Raw genomic sequence first — 13,381 nt, 5'->3', positions numbered from 1 at the left:
TTGTTGTTACTTGCAGTCCATCCAACAACAAACCATCTGTTTTAGTTTCCTAGTGCTGCTGTAACAGAAATACTACAAATGGGTGGATTTAAAGAACAGAAATTTTTTTGTACATCTTAGGAGACTAGAAGTCTGAATTCAGGGCAATGACTACAGGGGAAGATTTTCTTTCTGTCCTCTCTGGGTGAAGATCCTTGTCTCAGCTTCTGTAGCCCTGGCATTCCTCATTTCTTTAGCAATCTTCACGTGGCATCTGTCTTCCCTCCCTTTGTCCTTCTTGTCTCTGTGTCTGTGCTGCCTCTTATAACTCAGAAATGATTAGGTTTAAGACACACCCCACATTAATACTAACATAACAAAATTCTGCTTCCAAACAGGATTATATCCACAGGTATAGGGGTTAGGATTCCAACACATATTTTGAGGGGACACAATTTGTCCAACAAGAGAGGCACAGGACTGTGAGGGGTGACTTATCTCTTCTTTTCTCTTTAAGTCTTCCCCACTATCAAGCTTCTTTGACCCATGTTTCAGTATTACTATCTACTCTTTCTCTCCAAAATAGGTAAAATCCCCTTTATCTACTCACTCTCATGTGTTTAAATTCTTAGCATTTCCTTATCAGATCCATCCCTTGGTCTTACATCCTTCAGTTCAAATGGTAATAGTCACTTACTGCAATTATTATATTAGTGTTAGTTTACTAGCCTTCTGTACTCTACCTATCAGAATTAATTCTCTCATCTTAGTCTTTGACAAAGCTATCAGCTACCTGCCAGCACTTCCTTCTGGCTCAGCTGCATTATGTAACTCAAGCATAGAAGAATAGGCTGACGGAGTTCAGTGTAAGCAAGAATTCAAAGTGAGGAAACTATGAACACTAACCACCATCTGAAAGTGTAATTTTGAATGCAACACCAGGAAGTTCCTTTCGTTTCTCTGTACCAGCCTCTCTGCTCCCTTCCATGTTCACAGGTAGGAAAAATGTAAGATTTCAGGTTGGAATCCCCCATTTATATTCATCTGGGATCTAGAATGGTAAAAAATTTTTCTTCAGTGACAGCTTGTTACATGGCATGAAGAGGCCATGCTCTGATCTTATGAAACCATGGAAACTCTTCTATCATATAGAAATAGGAAAATTCCCATTGATTTCACCAATAAGAGATTTGATTGAGTAAAGAATGTAGCCCTGAACCCACTATGTCCAATGAAAATACCATTTGGGACCTGTTTCACCACCTCTGGAGAGGTTAATTTCTCTATGAATGGAGACTTCAGGAGCTCCAGTGTTTAGCTACTCACAAAACAGATTAAATAACTGGCTTTGAATGTCTTTCCATCTGATAACCATATCAAAACCACAGGTGCAGATGTGAAAAGTAGAAAATGAAGTTATATGTCTAAGGAGGGCACTAGGGTTCCTAATTTGTGGCCCAATGGAAGTACCCTTGGTTGACTTCTGGGGAGGAGAGACTATGTTTCAGGGAAGCAATCTTACTACATCGATTGGCATGTGGTCACCTTCTTGCCCACAGAAGGTTTTCTAGTGCTTGTCATTGACCTGATGTGATTTCCTCTGCAAATCAACAAACACAAAATCCTGGAGAAAGTTAAACTGATTTAGGATTTGAGCTGCCGATCTTTTGATTAGCAGTTGAACACTTAACCACTGAGCCACGAGGGTCCCATTTGGGAGTAGCAGATCCCTTAAAAATCTGAGAAAGTGATAAAATGACATAAGCACAAATTCAGAGGTTCTTGATGGGCATGAGCCCCAAGTCAAGATCTCCTAGTCTATAATATTTTGGTATGTTTATTTATAAACAGAACACATATGTTGGGATACTACCCTTCCCTCTGCATTCTATAGTCAAAGGAGGAAAACTCTTAAATTGGGAAGGGACAGTTGAGCCTGACACATCCCAAGAATGAGATACAGAGAAATTTATAATATAACTGAAGTTGAAAAAGCAGCAAATGGTCTTATTGAGGTCCAAAAGTTGGGCTATTATAGGGAAATAGGAAATGCGTGTGTATATTTGTTAAGCAAAATTGAGTAGAAGATTAATTCTCACAGTGAGAGATAGATGTATGATTTTTAAAAAGATATTAAAGCAAGAAGCAAAACAAGAGTATAAGACCACCCAGCCCTGTCATCCAAAGTCCTCCTCCCCCTTTTAATACCCTCCCCCCCATGAACAAAGGCTTGGTATTTCCTCCTGCTGGGCAGTCAAAATGGGTCAGGGTGGGGGTGGCTCTCTCATAACACACTCCTGAGTACTCCCAAGCCTAGGAAGACTGTCACTACACAAGAGGAGACTGGAGCTTGTTAGCTCCTGATGAACTTCAGAATACCACCTACATTTGCAGGTAGGAGAGAAATTGTAAAGACAAAGGCCCACGAGATGGAATGAGAGGGAGGGACAGGTATGCAGAGGTATACGTTCAGACGTGACCCTTTCTGCCGGCCAAGAGGTCACTCTGAGTGACTGGGCAGCAAGGCCTGAATCTTTGTGTGGTACACGGAGATCAGTTAGCCATACCAGGGTCTAACACCCAATGCCCTACCACCACCTGATTCTTCAACTATGCCCCATTTGGAATCTATCAGTGGAAACCTGGAGAAAAGTATCATTTAACTTTAACTAGGATTTTGTGTTTGTTCATTTAACAGGGGAAATCACATCAGGTCAATGACAGGTAGCCACTCCTTGGAAACCGTATGGGGCAGTTCTACTCTATCCTATATGGGTCGCTATGAGTTGGAATCAATTCAACTGCAACTGGTTTTGGTTAGTACCCTCAAAAGGAGCACTGGTGGTGCGAAGGTTAAACACTTGACTAAAAAAAACTGAAAAGTTGGTGGTTTGAACCCACCCAGCAGCTCCGCAGGAGAAACGCTTGGTGATCTGCTTCTGTAAAGATTACAGCTTAGGAAACCCTATAGGGCAGTTCTACTCTGTCACATGGGGTAGCTATAAGCCATAATTGACTGGACGACACCTAACAAAAACAACATTACCCCAAAAAGATTAGACGCACTTATACAAGCGGTCTTGGCAAATCCAAAAATCAATTTTATTAACTTGAGTTCTTTCAAGCTTCAAAAGAGATAATTAATTAGCAGTGTAATGCAAATCTTAGTAAAGATTTCAAATGAAGAACTGTCACACATGCAAACATGCATACCATTTTCTTTTCTCCAGAATTTCTTTGTCTCTGGTATGATCATAATAGTAATAATAATAGTTATTATTACAATTATATCCTACATTTGTTTAGCAGTTTAGAGTTCACAAAGGACTCTTCAGAGTAGGGTCTTATTTCATCTTCTCAACACTCCTCTGAGTAAGTATTGTTATCAGAACTTGTGGTTGAGAAAACCAAGGCTTGGAGAGGCTAGCTCATATCTTTGCTAACAATGGAGTCAAAACTTAGACCCAGGCATTTGAACCCAGGACCAGTGTTCCAAAATTAAAGGCTATGAAAACAATTTGGCTATTATTTAATATATTAACCCTTCGAGAAGAAAGAATAGAGGGAATTTGGAAGGGGGCTGGGCTTCCTTGAACTCAAGCTCACTGGCTCTAAGCACTCACAGGTAAAATCCTTAGTACCAGTTTTTGTTTTTTTTTAAGGTATACACACTACTTCTTTTTTCCTTGAAGGGTGTGGTGAAAGTGTGGGTGTGGGTATGTCTTTCAACACATTTCTGTGAGCCAAGGAGAAGAAATGGTTCTAACCCAGCTCTGACTCTGACTCTGGCTCATGGGTCCAGGTTTGGGGTTGGCTAGGTTAATTCTGCCCCAAGAAAGCTTAGGCCAAGGTAGTTCACAACCAGTTCAGTTTAATGTAGTTGAACAAACAGTTATCACGTTACTTCTGCATGTTGCATTTTGTATCAGATTCTGAGGGCATGAAAAAGAATAAATCATAAATACTCTTTTCAAGGAGCTCAAAGCCTGGGAATTGGGTGAGGAGGGGTGGGGGGTGAAATAGAGGACAGTGGTTCAGTTTTTGAATTAATTTCCAGTTCTCATTAAAATTTCTCTAGGTCTAAACTAAGAGGTCTTATTCATCAGCCTGCAAGCCAAGTTTTGTTATAGTGGTTGTTTTCTGGATAACTAGGAGTTTTAGGAAAGCTTAAAAATTAATGACGAAGCTCAATTCTCATGTAAATCTGAGGTTGATAAATTTTATAATAACTCTGAAATAAAAATGGAGGATAGTTTCTGACTGTCTCTTCCCTCAAACACCAGGGAACATCTTCAAGTTATGATAGAACTAAGTTCCAAACTCAGCACTGGAAGGGGAATTAGTACCTATTTCTCCCTCTTCTCTCTATCTCCTCTCACCCAACTTTCTTGTTGAGTGAATTGACACTACATTGGAAGATTTGAGTGTTAAGAGTTCAGCTGCTAATCAGAAGGTTGGCAGTTTGAATCCACCAGCTGCTCCTTGGAAACTACCTATGGGATAGTTCTACTGTGTCCTTTAGGGTCGCTATGAGCTATGAGTCGGAATCGACTTGATGGCAACTTTTTTTTGGGGGGGGAGGTTATTAAGGACTTAGAAGGAACCAATGGTTAAGCACTTACCTGCTAACTGAAAAGTTGGTGGTTTGAACCCAGCCAGCAGTTCTGCAGAAAAAAGACCTGTTGATCTGGTCACATAAAGATTACAGCCTAGAAAACCCTGTGGAAATTTTACTCTGTCACGTGCGTTCGCTGTGAGCCGAAAACCAACTCAACGGCACCTAACAACAACAACATTAAGGACTTAAGAAAGGCCCAGTAAAGATATTTTAAAAAGCTATTACCATTTACTTGGCTGATTTATTAGTCAATTCTTGAGTTTTTCTTTTTTCTTAGCAAAAATACAAGGAAGACTATGAAAATAAAATCAAAGGCAAATGGAGTGAGACACCTTGCTTTGAAGTTGCAACTGCCAGAATGAATGCTGAGAACATCAGCGCAGTAAGTAGGAAAGAATGGCTGCATGTCCTTGGGTGTACCCTTTCCTCCTATGGCTTCTAGTCCCCTGTTGTACCCCCAACGTGGTGATAGAACATTTGAGGCTGGACCCCTCTTCTTGGGGACAAGTCCTGGTAAAGAGTTTCTAAGAAAGAAATTCCACAATCTCTCCTTCCTTTTGAGAAATATTATTTTAACCAAGCTCCATTATTTCTGCCTCTGTTTTCACAGAAACAATATGGTGAGATCCTCTTATAGTTTAGGTATCAAAGTTAGTGCAGGTTAAAGGGTTCCTTTTTAATTTATTCTTTGCCTAGGGAACCAAAACTGTACATTTATGAAGCCAATTAATTTAGTTTCTTCCTAGGCTCTCCTCACTGGAAAACATAAGTCTAGTTTCTGCTCTCTTGAGTTCTCTGCTCCTGGCCTTCAAGAACTCTTTCTTGCCATCTGTCTTTCAGCCTATTCTAATTGTTCCAAATCGCTGTTAAGTTGCCAATCATTTATGTGATGGCACCATATTTCTCTCTTTGCAAACTGACCTGCCTAAGTCAAGGGGAGCATGGCTTTGAATTTCTCCAAATGCCCTTTGCCCTCCCATGTAAAACCCTTACGCAGTTTGTTACCCCAGCAGTTCTCCAGTATGTTTCATGTCTTACAGAGGAAATACCAGGAAGACTTTGAGAACATGAAAGACCAAATCTACTTCATGCAGACTGAAACTCCAGAGTACAAAGTCAATAAACAAGCTGGGATAACAGCCAGCAAGGTATGGGGACAATTATCCTGTTTATCTTGGTGGTTTTAGGGTGGGTGAATTTCTTTTAACTCTTGATCTTGTGTATAATGAAAAATAATGGGAGCTTTGAGAGAATTGTCAGGGTTGAGACCAGTGGATCCTAGGCATTTGGGTTTCATGGAAGCTGTTGTTCTTGTTAGGTGACCTTGAGTCGGTTCCGACTCATGGTGACCCTATGTACAACAGAATGAAACACTGCCCGGTCCTGCACCATCCTCACAATTATTGTTATGCTTGAGCCCATTGTTGCAGCCACTGTGTCAATCCCTCTCGTAGAGGGTCTTCCTCTTTTTCGCTGACCCTCTGCCCTACCAGGCATGATGTCCTTCTGCAGGGACGGGTCCCTACTGATAACATGTCCAAAGTATCTGAGACAAAGTCTTGCCATTCTCGTTTCTAATGAGCATTCTGGCTGTATTTTTTCAAGGCAGATTTGTTCTGGCAGTCCACGGTATATTTGATATTCTTTACCAATGCCATAATTCAATGGCATTAATTCTTCTTAGGTCTTCCTTATTCATTGTCCAGCTCTCTTGTGTGTATGAGGTGACCGAAAACACCATGGCTTGGCTCAGGCACACCTTAGTCCTTAAAGTGACATCTTTGCTTTTTAACACTTTAAAGAGGTCTTTTGCAGCAGATTTGCCCAACACAATGCAATGTTTGATTTCTTAACTAATGCTTCCATGGGTGTTGATTGTAAATGCAAGTAAAATGAAATTCCTGGCAACTTCAATCTTTTCTCCATTTATCATGATGTTGCTTATTGGTTTAGTTGTGAGGATTTTTGTTTTCCTTATGTTGAGGTGTAATCCGTACTGAAGGCTGTGGTCTTTGAGAAGACAGAAATTGAAGGCTGCAGGTATATTCAACTGTCAAAGATTCTGTAAAGGCAAGAAGAAAATGGAGCAGTAGCTGATGGATAAATATGTAAAGAGGGGATTTTTAAAGATAGCAGACAAAAACACTATGCTACGTTGTTGGGAAAATGCTACTATTGAGGGAAACATTGATAATGTAGGATGGAGGAAGAATGGCTGGAGTCATGGAATGGCAAAAGAGGAAGAGTTCTGGTGTGGAAGAGAAATGGTTGGCTTAGCCACAAGCCCTGACAGTTCATCCACACAACAGGAGAGAAGGCAGATAACTCAAATGCAGGTTGGGAGATAGTCAGGTTTGTGGAGTTTCTTTTCAGGTTGTTTCTATTTTTTCAAGAAAATATATAATTCCATAAGGTGGCAAGGTGATCTAGGTCTTCCATTGCTATGGAAAAAAAAAAAATTATTATTATTTTTTTTAATGTCCCATGAATTCTTTGTGTAGACTGTAGGGGTGGTGTATCTGCATTTTTCTTTCCTATTTCCTGCCTCTGGATATGAAGTTTATCAGCTTTGTTTTCTGAGGTTCTTAAATGTTGGTGAATGATCTAGGATTCCTTGAACTTGTCTATATTTTAGGGTTATATTGCCTGAATAAATGACTTACATTGGGGGATATGGTCAGAACCAGTATCAATTTCTTGTTCTATCCTTTGTGGACACACTCCAGGCAGGAGCTTTTGGACGCCCCCCCTACTACTTCTGCCATAGCTGGAATTCAAGGTGGGGGTGCGGCAGATGGAAAAGATGAGGGTTGTCACCATACATCCCACCCCTGGCTTCTTCCTCCTCCTCTAGCCTGCACGTTAAATATGCACGTGCTCACACACATGGTCACAGGAGAGGCATTAAGAGTTAAGATGGTGATGCTTCTAACTTCCTTTCTTAAAAAAGGTTTGCCCAATAGGCAGCTGGATATTAAGAGCTAGGTGAGGATTCTGTAGTAGCAGGTATCCAGAACATGGTGTGTTGCATTATTTGTGTATCTCTCTCTGTCTCTTTTTCTCTCACTCTTTATAAATCACTCTCTGCATGAGGGCAGGGACCACGTGTTATTCTTTCTTGTAGCTGTTCCAGAGCCAGGGACATAACTGACACCCTACGGATATTTTTGAATGAATGGGAAGAAAAGGTATCCTAGAAATGTTTACAGTTTCTCTGCTGCTGTTATCAGTTACTATAAGTATTTTGTTTATGAAATGTCAAGCTGCCATTTTTCTGAAGAGAAAACTAATTTGTGGAACTATGTCATAATATCCGTCATAGATATGAGGGCAAAAATAACCCACAGAGTCACTTTATCACTTTATTTCACTCCTCCAGGTAAAGTACAAAGAAGACTATGAAAAGAATAAAGCAAAAGCGGATTACAATGTACTTCCTGCTACAGAGAACCCACTGCTCAGGCAGTTGAAGGAGGCAGGAAATGCCCTAAGTGATGTAAGTATATTCTTGTCAAAAAGTGTTTTTTAAACCTCAGTGGCAAAAGAGATGAAATTTTTCTCCTTCTAAAATGATGAAATGCATCTATAACTTTGCAAATACTTTAAGGTAATGGTGTAGCATTTTCACTGGGAGGATCTAACCACAGGAAAGAATTAGCATCTCTGTGTATAATGTGTCTCAATTTTCTCAGGCCTTTAATTCAAATAAAAAAAAAAACTTTTTTTTTTTTTTTTTTAATTCAAAGAACAGGGAAATCCTCATTCGCTTATAGGCTCCAGGTACCTACACCTCTGATTGAAAGGCAAGGAGGGGAGGGAGTGGGGGAGGGAGGGAGAGAGAGAGAGATGAAGCTGCTTTAGCTTCCTGTTATGTGTTCTCCAGGCCTGCTGCCAGGAGAAGGACAATGTCCTGTGTTTTGCAACTTCTCTCCCCACCTCTGCCATTTTCTACTCAGAGCCTGGCTCTAGAACTCATCTTTTGTACACAACAGTGCTTAAAAGATGGCTCCTCAAGCCTTCACAGAAATTTCTATTACGGAATTGTTAAGAGCCTATTTAAGCAATTAGATTTAAAATAGATTAGCTAAATGAGAATTGGGCTTGGCATTAAAAAACAACAGTCTAAGACAACTTTGGCAGTATATACATAGTCAACTGATCACATATTCAATACTGGAAAATACTGAAATATTGGGAACGCTTAATGCACTGTAGTCACCTAACCACAAGGGAAAAACTCAACTGATCACATATTCAGTCTCTTTAGGAGATAGTCTTTAGGAAACTAAATATGTGATCAGTTGAGTTTTTCCCTAATGGTTAAAAAAAACCCTAGGTCAGTATAAAATTACACTTTCCCAACACTTTAGGATTATATGTAGCTGTGTGGGTTAATTATCTTTTCTTTGTCCCTTGAATTAAGTCAGCAACCTAGAAATATGTGCATGTGATTGGGGAATGGGGTGGGTTAAGTGACTGATGAGAGGATTTAAATGGATCTGTCCAGATAGCTCTGCTGGGAAATCAATGCAAGACATTCACCTGCCTCCTAAGTGAGACATATAAAAGCCTGGGTTGAAATCCATTTTCTTGGTAAAGACAGGAATAGAAAAACATTAAGACAAGTAACACTGCTTACATTTTCAAAACCAACACAAAAAAGTAACAATGATCCGTTGTGCATTTAAAACCAATGATTAAAATTTGAAATTGAAACTAATAAAACAGCCTCAAAGTAAAGAACAATGAAAGGACAGGGAAAATAGACACGGGAGTAGATTTTGAAATACCTCTCAGTCACTGACTGACCAACGGGATGGCCCCCACCAAACACTAGAACATCAAAGCTCGGTCTAATGAACATATTGGGAAAAAAACCAAATCCATTGCCGTTGAGTTGATTCCAACTCACAGAGACCCTATAGGACAGAGTAGAACTGCTGCATACAGTTTCCAAGGAGTGCCTGGTGGACTCAAACTGCCAACCTTTGGTTAGCAGCTGTAGCTCTTAACCACTAAGCCACCCGGGTTTCCAATGAGCATATATAAAACCCTATAGTCAGTAGCTGTGCGAAGTCCATTCTTTTCAAGGACACAGGAATAGTCACAAAAATTGACTGCATACAGAAATATAAAGCAAATCTAAAAAACTTATTTTTTATAATTATCATTAGAGCTAAAGGTAAATCCCAGCAGAGAGGAATAGTTAGTAGATTCATAGTTTGAGTTCTCGTGTGTACTTTATTTTTAAGGCTAATTGGCTGGTTGTATAAGAAGAGATTCTTCCTTGGAAAGAGGAAGAAGAGAGAGTGGGTATTTCTCAACATACACTAAACTTTTATGAATGTTTGTTTAAAACAAAAAAATACTTGCTGTTGCTCAAAACCTTCCCATTAGTTGTGCATCGTCATTGTGGGCAGAGGGCATGAGCTGTGAGGTAGAGAAGGCAGTAATTCAGAACTACATGTGATATCTGCAACCACAGCCTGCTCAAAGACAGCATGTTGGCTTTGTAAATTTTTTGGAGAATATTAAAAACTTAGACTTTACAAGAAGAGTAGCTAATGGAAAAGGCTGATAATTTGTGACACCCCAATGTTTGATTGTCAGTTTTTAAGACAGTTGGCAGGTAATCTTTTTTCTTCTTCTTTTGTTTAATGTTGGAATATACAAGTGTTATAATCAGTGTGGGAGTGACAGGAATCTAACGGATTTTTTCTTTCTTTGACAGAAATTATACAAGGAAAACTATGAAAAGACAAAGGCAAAGAGCATAAATTACTGTGAGACACCCAAATTTCAGCTGGATACAGTTCTGCAGAACTTCAGTAGCGATGTAAGCAATCCCATGCTCACTCCACCTGCTAATGAAAAGACCCATCATTTCGTCAATAATGAAATGAAATATGTTTTGTCTTTTAGACTAAATATAAAGATTCCTACTTAAAGAACATTTTGGGACATTATGTAGGCAGCTTTGAGGACCCGTATTATACACATTGCATGAAAGTCGCAGCTGAAAACAGTGATGTAAGTTCTAATTCAATCGTTTGATTTTCCAAATAATCCATTTTTAAGGGGTGAATACAACGGTTGCATCCTTAAGTCTGCTTTCTTCTCCTCCTAGAAAAATTACAAAGCAGAATATGAAGAGGACAGAGGCAAAGGCTTCTTCCCCCAGACCATAACTCAAGAATATGAAACAATCAAGAAACTAGATCAGTGTAAAGATGTAAGTCTGTAGCATGAACTTCGATTGTTACCGCCCTCCGTAGTTTCTAGTGGCCAAGATATGTTTAAAATCTTGACATTTTTACAAACAAGCAAGGAAATTGTAAGAAGCAAAATCTATTTGGTAGCAGATATACTGTTTTTCCTTTTTTGCATCCCTAAGTTAAATAAATCTTGTTCATCTTCCCAAAAAAGAGCTCCGGGGAGTGTGAAGATATGGGAAAAGTTTCTCATACGCAGATGTAAAAAAAAAAAAAAAAAATCTCTCAATGAAAGTGCACTCTTGTTCATAAAAAAATAAATGTTGTATTAACTCTAAGTTTTTTTTTTTTTTAGTTGGGGAAGGGTTCTGCTTGCTTGGCCTATAGGCCAGCTTGGATTTGACCGATGATATTGCTAAACCAAATTCCTTTTCTCCCCCTCCAGAATACCTACAAAGTTCACCCAGACAAGACAAAATTCACTCAAGTTACTGACTCTCCTGTTTTGGTGCAAGCCCAGATCAACTCCAAACAACTGAGTGATGTAAGCTCTGCTCCATGTCTAGGAAATCCAGTTATGAGGGGCAACATTTCAAAACTCTATACATAAAATCCAATGACTTATAAAAAAAAAAAGGTTGCATATGTTTTAGCAAGTTTAACATGTACATATTTGGAATCACCTAAAACGTTTTTCTGTTTGGTTACCTTGCATCTTCTTGGGACGATAACACCTCTAGTAAAATAATTATATGAAGGAAACTAATGTAGCTTAATGGATTGAAATGTACCTGAGCTCTTGAGGAGGTAAAAGTAGACTCAGATTCTAGTTTTATCAGTTATGACCTGGTAGCCTCGACAAATGATGTCACCTCTTTATACCTCATATTTCTCTTATATAATTTGTGACTGTTTGGAAAAGGAAGTGAATCCTTAGTACATGATACACAGCCTGGCACAGAAAAAAAAAAAAAATAGGTGTTTAATACCTAGGATTTCTCTCTCTCAAATAAGCTTTTCAAAAATGGAGTCTTTGAGACAAGTTTTTTTTTTTTTTTAAATAATATGAAGTTTTAAATATGATTTCCAAACCTATGTTGGACTAAAAAAAAAGCGTAGCTGCAGGAGATTTCTGGACAGAAAGGAAGGCTTCAATTAAGGTATTAATAAAACATACTGTACTTGAGGGAACACATAACCAGTAAGTGAGCACTGGCAATGAAAAGGAAGAAAGGGCGGTGCTGCTCTCCGAACCTACAGGACCACTTGTTACATACGTGGAGGGGAAAGAATATGAAAGAGCCACTTCATTCCATTATGGCCCTGCCGTGTTGACAGACATGACAACAGCTGTGAAATGGCCAGCACAGAGAATGTAAATCACGCAGAGTGGCTTATCCAAGCTCTGGATCTCTTTTTTGATCTGAACAACTTTTTCAGATATGTCACAAAATGTAATACACAAGATTTTCTGTGTTTTGAAACTGATTGGCGCTCTCTCTTACTCTCTCTGTTTCTCTTTTTTCTGTCAGCTAAATTACAAAGCGAAACACGAAAATGAAAAATTCAAGTGCCATATTCCCCCAGACACTCCCGCCTTCATTCAGCACAAAGTCAATGCTTATAACCTGAGTGATGTAAGTTGCTTACCCTCTATGCCATGTGATATACTGACAACAAATGCTTTTATTTTTAATTGTATCATTGAGTAATTATTACAATATTAATAACATTTAATAATATTTCAATGTTAACACTTGTATCATGTTCCTATGTCTTGACCAATGTAACTGTTTGAATTCACCTTATAAAATGTGTGTATCAGTCTTGTAAGTAAGTAGCTTCATACAATTAAACCATCTCTGTACATTTTAATGGACTCTCGGAATGCCATCATCTTCAAGTAATTGCAAATCTTAATGTTAGAACTTTTAGCCATATGTTCATTTATACCATACTCCAATTAATCTTTTTCTTCCAAATCTTCTTTTAGACACGATTTCATTTCATTTATTCTTTACCAAGCTTTTAATTTATCTTGTTTCACTCAAATGATACTTATTTCTACACATAAGAGACAGAGTATTTATTCAAAAGGCATAAGGCTGGGTATCCATTCTTATCTTTCATTTTCTGAATGTAGTTTTATGGAAAAGTCAAATTATCCTTGGGGTCTCAATTTCTTTAACAGTGCTATAAATGAGTACTAAGATTATCAAGCATCAATGATGGTTTGAATGATTCATGAAATGACTTTTGAAAAGGATATCAAGGGAAAGTAATGCCTTTATGTCCATAAAAAGTAAGTTAACTGTAGAATATTTGTGCACCTCTATAGAGTATTCAATATTAGAAATCAGATATTAGTAAGATAATTAGAATTAAGTTAAGTTTACGAGACACTTAAATGGAGAACAGAGAAGCCTGATCATAGAGAATTAGATGTTTCAGTTTGAGGAGAATTATCTGAAATATGAATTTTTTTTCTCAAACAATAAAAAGGATCTATTTATTTTATAAGGAACTCTGGTGGTGCAGTTGTTAAGCACTTGGCTGCTAACCGAAAGGTCGG

The 13,381-nt window shown here is 38.6% G+C and overlaps 1 protein-coding gene across 50 annotated transcripts in view; it reads left to right on the top strand.

Moving 5' to 3' along the window:
• Positions 1-13,381, top strand: part of NEB (nebulin) — a 249,303-nt gene that overhangs the window by 27,500 nt on the left and 208,422 nt on the right. For all 50 annotated transcript variants that reach the window (XM_049887235.1, XM_049887234.1, XM_049887223.1 and 47 more), the window contains exons 11-18: positions 4,875-4,979; positions 5,638-5,745; positions 7,977-8,093; positions 10,329-10,433; positions 10,520-10,627; positions 10,725-10,829; positions 11,255-11,353; positions 12,342-12,446. In XM_049887235.1, the coding sequence (XP_049743192.1) occupies positions 4,875-4,979; positions 5,638-5,745; positions 7,977-8,093; positions 10,329-10,433; positions 10,520-10,627; positions 10,725-10,829; positions 11,255-11,353; positions 12,342-12,446 (852 nt within the window). The remainder of the gene's footprint in view (positions 1-4,874; positions 4,980-5,637; positions 5,746-7,976; positions 8,094-10,328; positions 10,434-10,519; positions 10,628-10,724; positions 10,830-11,254; positions 11,354-12,341; positions 12,447-13,381) is intronic.

The sequence above is a fragment of the Elephas maximus genome, chromosome 6, assembly GCF_024166365.1.
Source record: "Elephas maximus indicus isolate mEleMax1 chromosome 6, mEleMax1 primary haplotype, whole genome shotgun sequence".
NCBI classification, from domain to species: Eukaryota; Metazoa; Chordata; class Mammalia; order Proboscidea; family Elephantidae; genus Elephas; species Elephas maximus.
Note: the sequence above shows the minus strand (reverse complement) of the source record. Positions and strands in the feature narration are given on the sequence as shown.